This window comes from Vigna radiata, chromosome 7 (genome assembly GCF_000741045.1).
Source record: "Vigna radiata var. radiata cultivar VC1973A chromosome 7, Vradiata_ver6, whole genome shotgun sequence".
Classification (NCBI taxonomy): domain Eukaryota; kingdom Viridiplantae; phylum Streptophyta; class Magnoliopsida; order Fabales; family Fabaceae; genus Vigna; species Vigna radiata.
The window spans coordinates 29,477,500-29,483,101 of record NC_028357.1 but is presented as its reverse complement, the minus strand read 5'-3'; the positions used below and the strand labels follow the sequence as shown (position 1 = coordinate 29,483,101).

The window sequence follows — 5,602 nt, the reverse complement described above, 5'->3', positions numbered from 1 at the left end:
TTTTATTTTTATTTTTTATTGGTTTAAATTATGTGGCATCTCATTCAATATTATAGCTCAATGCAATTATTAAACTAAGCTCTGTCTATTGCTTCACCATATTGCCTATTATCTATGCACTAGTTTATTTTGCAGATATATAATTCTTGGTTGGAGGGGCTTCATTATTCAGAAAAAACAAAAAATATAAGATAAATTTACATAAAAAATTTTCATACAATTAATAATCTAAAACTTTAAGATATGATAAATTATAAGTTTTATTCAATTTTATTATTTTTATCTAGTGTGAAATTTAGATTTATTATTTAGTATTCTCTCGTATCCAAAAATTAGGGAATATAATTTATTTCTTTTTACTAGAGACACCATATTTCATTCCAATTTTGTTTCCTTTCAATAGCTACACACCATTGCAAAAATTTTGCTAGTTTCTATAGTATTATGCTAAGTTAACGCAGACACAACTAATAACAATTGAGCCTAAAGTATATTCAAGAAAATGTGCCGCGTAAAATATTAAGGTAGCTGAAAATAAATTAATATTTTTGTTAATGATCTCCAACCTTAAAAATTTCACCTTTTTAGAAAAGTTATTAATTATAGGTAACGTTTTTTTACATGTCTAGTTATGTTATTTTTAAAGCTTTAATCAGTCCAAGGGTTTATGTTTTAGTTATAAGCTCTAGATCGGTTCCTCAATTTTAATTATTTTATTTTGTTTCAATTGATTGTTATTTTTGAAAAAAAATGAAGCAATTATCATATAACGCTGTTAAAGAAGATATCACATATAGTAATTTTTTTTATATATTTTTTAAAAAAATAATAATTTGATATGTATAAAATTGACATTATGTGACATGACAATAATAACATGATATGTTATTATTATGTTACATGTATATTAGTTTTCATTTTATCACTTATTGAAATATATTGATTTTAAATAAATTATAGATATGTGTTCATTCCTATGAAAAAATATCATGTTTTAAATAGAATTCGGTTCTTAATTTATTTTCAAAATTAAAAATTGTATATTATAACATGATTTTGTTTTTATTTTTTTAAATAGAAATAATTTGTTAAAACATGTTTTTCACTAAATAATACTTATGTTTCAAGACACAACTTTAATTATATTTCACAACGTATTTTAAATTTGGATGTTGATATTTTGACAATTTTTTTTAACAATTTTTTTTACAACGGAACATATGTCATCATTTTATTGATTTGTTTGAATTTATATTTAAAAAAAATATTTCAAACGGATTAATCACAAACTATCTTGCATTGTCAAAAAATTATCAAAACATAATTGTTAAAAAAACTTTTTCCTTCAAATTTATCTATTTTAGTTATTTTTTTAATATATAAAACAGAACTAATATTATCGGTTGCTTTTGTATCATACACGCGCGCACACACGTTTCTTTGATTTTTTTTTTTTCATGCTACAAAAATGACTTTAGTTTATTTACAATGTTAATTATAGACTTAAATTAACTCTTCTTTAAACAAAAGTTAATTGAAATCTTGATTAAAAGATTACATATTCTCTATTGGGAGCTTAAGTAAAATCTTCTCTTTTTTTTTTGTATTTACAAGTTCATGTTAATTGATACCTTCATTAAAGAAATCGAATTTAATACTATTTGACCAAGGAGTTTCTGATACATATGATATGCATTATTATTCAGAAATTTTGACATGATTGAATCGTGGTATACCAAGACCAGTTTCAGAAACAATTTCTATTATTAGGAGATGACTCGAGTTTCAGAACTTTAACAATTCCCATTATTAGAACATGACATGTTTTCCTTCTTCTGGTAGTAGATCATAGACTCAACAAATACAGCATGTCAAAAGTTAAGAAATAGTACAACACAGACGCAGACCACACACATGGTTCAAAGGAACTCCTGAAAACAGTAAACAAAAAAAGAAACACGCTATGTTCAAACTCCAATTAATACCGTTAGAAAATCTGGCTTTAACTGATATTTCTCATTCAAGATATTTTTCAATAGAATGGAGTTAAAAAATATTTATTTATTTTTTAATGTAATGATTACTGAAGTAAATGTTACCTCTTTCAAGGAAGTCTTTTTTTATGTTAAAAAATCTAACTGTATCAGTTTTATATTGAAAACAAAAGGTTTGACCATTTGGGAGAAATATATAGATTGTTCCTTGGTAGATAAGATATGATGTATAACATTTCAAAGAGATGTTGTTGCTCACAGTTATTACTCTCGGACTTAACAAAACCAAAGGAATTTATGTGTCTTAACAAAACCAAAGGAATTTATGTTTCTGTTGTTTTTTGACAATAGATACGAAACTAATTATTATTTAATAATAGTTTAACGTAGCATTAACAAGTTGAGATATGCAATGCAAGTAAAGGATTAGTCAGTTGTAATTAAGAGGGTCATGTTTAGGTTGAAGCTAAGAGTAGGTGCTTGAACAGGACGACACAAACAATGACAAGAATGTAATTTCTTGGTGTTTTCACAGGCGAAGAAAGTTATGTCTGAAGTGTTTCTTTATAGGGGTGTCTTTAATTGGTTGTCCTATATATCTGCACTCAATTTAGATGAAAGGGTCAGAAAAGGGAAATAAACAAAAATACAAAACAACACTTCAAACAATATATATTGAGAAACATAAAAATACATTTTTTTATATATTTTCTTACAATTTTCAATAATTATTTTCCACCTTTAAATCTTTAACCAGTGTCCTTTCAAAATCAGTCAACAAGCAGATCCTCCATACCTTGTATGGGGTTAGTCAGCCATTTTTAATATTCTCAATTTTAGAGGTTTTTTTTTTAAAAAAAATATTTTATGTTTAGAGTTGTATTACAGGCAATAGTATAAAATTGGGAAACATTATTAAATATTAAAAATATGTACTGCTTTAATTTTAATATTATAAAAATTCGAAATATAGAACTTTAAATAATTCTTAATCATTTAATTAAGATCCTTGAAACAGTCCTTTTGTGAAACTTGTTTGCCGAGAATTATCAGTGTTTCAACGAGCAATGAATTTAATAGCTTTAAAAATTAACCATCATAAAATATGATGACTTTTTTCATCTCATTTATACTTAGAAAATTTACATTTTTCGCTATTTAATATTTTTTATTAGTCATTAGCATTATTTGTTTACTGAAAATTAGACTGATAGTATAACTATTTAAATACTACGATGACTTTATATACAAACAAAATGAAGTATTAATTATGCATACTATTAATTTTACTGGTTGATGTTGTGCTGTAAAAATATTTTAATTAAAAATACATAGAAAGTAAAGTCGTAAAAGACATGAAGTTTTTAAACTCGTAGTCTAAATTACCAACTTATTATATAAAATGTTAATATTACTTATAAGCAATGAAATAACATTTTTATCATGTTATTGGTGGTTGTTTAAGGCGGGGAGATGATTAAACAAGTGGCAGAGGAGCGTCTGAGACATTTTGAAGGCGTAGAAGCCAAAGGAAAGAAGGTAATTAATTAATAACTTAAGATGTTTGAAGCAACATATGAAAGTTGTCACTAATTAAGATAAGTATGATGTAATGTTTGTATATATAGAGGATCCAAATGCTGGGTGATACATTCGATTGGGGTTTTGAGGGCTTGATTTTGGTCCCTACTACATATATTTAACCAATTTATATATATTTTTGGTAGCTAGCTATCTCCAATTTGTTCATTCCCACATCGACTAACTCTCCCATCACTTATCTATCTATCTATCTTAAATGTCAGTTTCAGTACCATGGCTACAGGGATTGGCCTTGTCTCGGTGACCAGATCCAAAAATTCTACCATCCAAACCCTAACTCCATCACCACCTCTCCTCCATCGATGTGGAATCCAAGGGACCAAGAAGATGACTCCTGGGAGGTCAGAGCCTTTGCAGAGGACACCAGCAACATCATGGGCACCACCTGGCCTCCAAGGTCCTACACCTGCACTTTCTGTAGAAGGGAGTTCCGTTCAGCACAAGCCCTTGGTGGCCACATGAACGTTCACCGCCGCGACCGTGCTCGCCTCCACCAACCCTCACCCATCAACAACCACCACCACCACCACCACTACCCCATCTCCCCTCTCTCCCGCTCACACCACTCGCCCTCTTTTCTCAACCTCTCTCACTCTCCGGACCCTTTCGCAAATGGTGGGGTCTGCCTCTTGTACCCCTTCCCTAGCCCTAACACTGCTCCATTCTCCCCTTTCGGCCACACCACCAGTTTCAATAATGCATGTGTTGACTCTCCCTCCTCTCTTTTCTCTGTCTCCTCTTCCCTTTCACACCCTCCAATGAGTCTCCCAACTTGCTCAAATGCCTCCTTTGATTTCTCAGTGGCGCAGCCTGCCACAAGGAGGAGGACCGTTCTCTCTTCTTATTCTGGGAAAGGGGAACAAGAACCCGCAACCTCCTCCGCTCATCATGGCCAACACGAGGAGCTTGATCTAGAGCTCCGTTTGGGAAATAGATCAACATCAACGTCATGAGAAAACGATTGGGTTTATTTGTTTAATGTCTTGTGAAGCAGGTGAGGAAAGATCAAAGTCCAAACTCCAGAGAAAAGAGAAGTTATGTGCATGTGCTTTGCTCTCTTTTACAGCTAAGCGGCGAGAGATGACAGAGAGAAGTACTGTAATTTATGTTTTGAAGACACCATGTACAATTCTCGTATATTACAGCTGAAGCTCTGATATGGATCTTTTGGTTGGATATATTTTTCTTTTATTTTTTTGTTCAATTTCTTTGTAAGGATCCCAGTTCTTGCTTCATTCAGTTTGTTAGTATTTGGTTCTTTTGCGAAAGGTGCACCTGAAGACCTATATTGAAAAGGGAGGAAGGACAAGGCTTCGCATATGTAACTTCAAACAAAGGGAAAATGTAAGTTGGTACCATTATTTTTCAAAAAAAAATAAAAAAATTACCATTAATTTATTGATGGAAGAAAGATTAGGGTTCGAAGGAGACACTGAGGAAAGGTTGTAGTGGAGTGTCATTTTCCGTTTCAGAAATGTTGCAGTACATATATGTCTACCTGCTCATATACATTTTCGAGGTTTTTTTCTTTTATATATATACTTTTAATAGAGTAATATTAACATGTTCTCACTCAAACTTATGCAAAACTCCAAATACATCATTTTCAAATTTTTTACTATTTTATCATTTTATTATTTATGTAATTTCTAATTTACACACATACATACTGTCATTACAAATACCAGTTAATATTTTACATTTAATTTTTACAAGAATACCTAAACAGCATTTATCATGAAATATATAAAATTATATGTCAGAGAAGGCATTAAACTTATGGATAAGTTTATATCACCAATTGAAAAGCATTAATAATATAATCTTTAGAAGACTATATTCGTTGAGTAAGGTGTTTCGTGCTAATTTAAAGTAATTGTTTCGCGAGAAATACTCCTTTTTAGGTTTTTTGTCTTGAATCAATTCATAAAATCTATTTTCTTTTCTTTTGTAAATTAGAAATACTATTTACGAAACATTTATAAAAAAATTAATAAAATAAAAAT

The 5,602-nt window shown here is 29.8% G+C and overlaps 1 protein-coding gene across 1 annotated transcript; it reads left to right on the top strand.

Moving 5' to 3' along the window:
* The first annotated feature begins 3,467 nt into the window (after positions 1–3,467).
* Positions 3,468–5,106, top strand: LOC106767773 (zinc finger protein 11-like). Its single transcript, XM_014652722.2, has 2 exons — positions 3,468–3,533; positions 3,722–5,106. The coding sequence occupies exons 1-2, from the start codon at positions 3,468–3,470 to the stop codon at positions 4,547–4,549; spliced, it is 894 nt and encodes a 297-aa protein (XP_014508208.2). The 3' UTR covers positions 4,550–5,106.
* Positions 5,107–5,602: the final 496 nt, after the last annotated feature.

Excerpts from the sequence above, each read along its gene's own strand:
- LOC106767773 (XM_014652722.2), top strand. The coding sequence starts at position 3,468 with ATGATTAAACAAGTGGCAGAGGAGCGTCTGAGACATTTTGAAGGCGTA. Across the intron at positions 3,534-3,721 it reads TAGAAGCCAAAGGAAAGAAG|CTAGCTATCTCCAATTTGTT; the intron begins GTAATTAATTAA and ends TATTTTTGGTAG.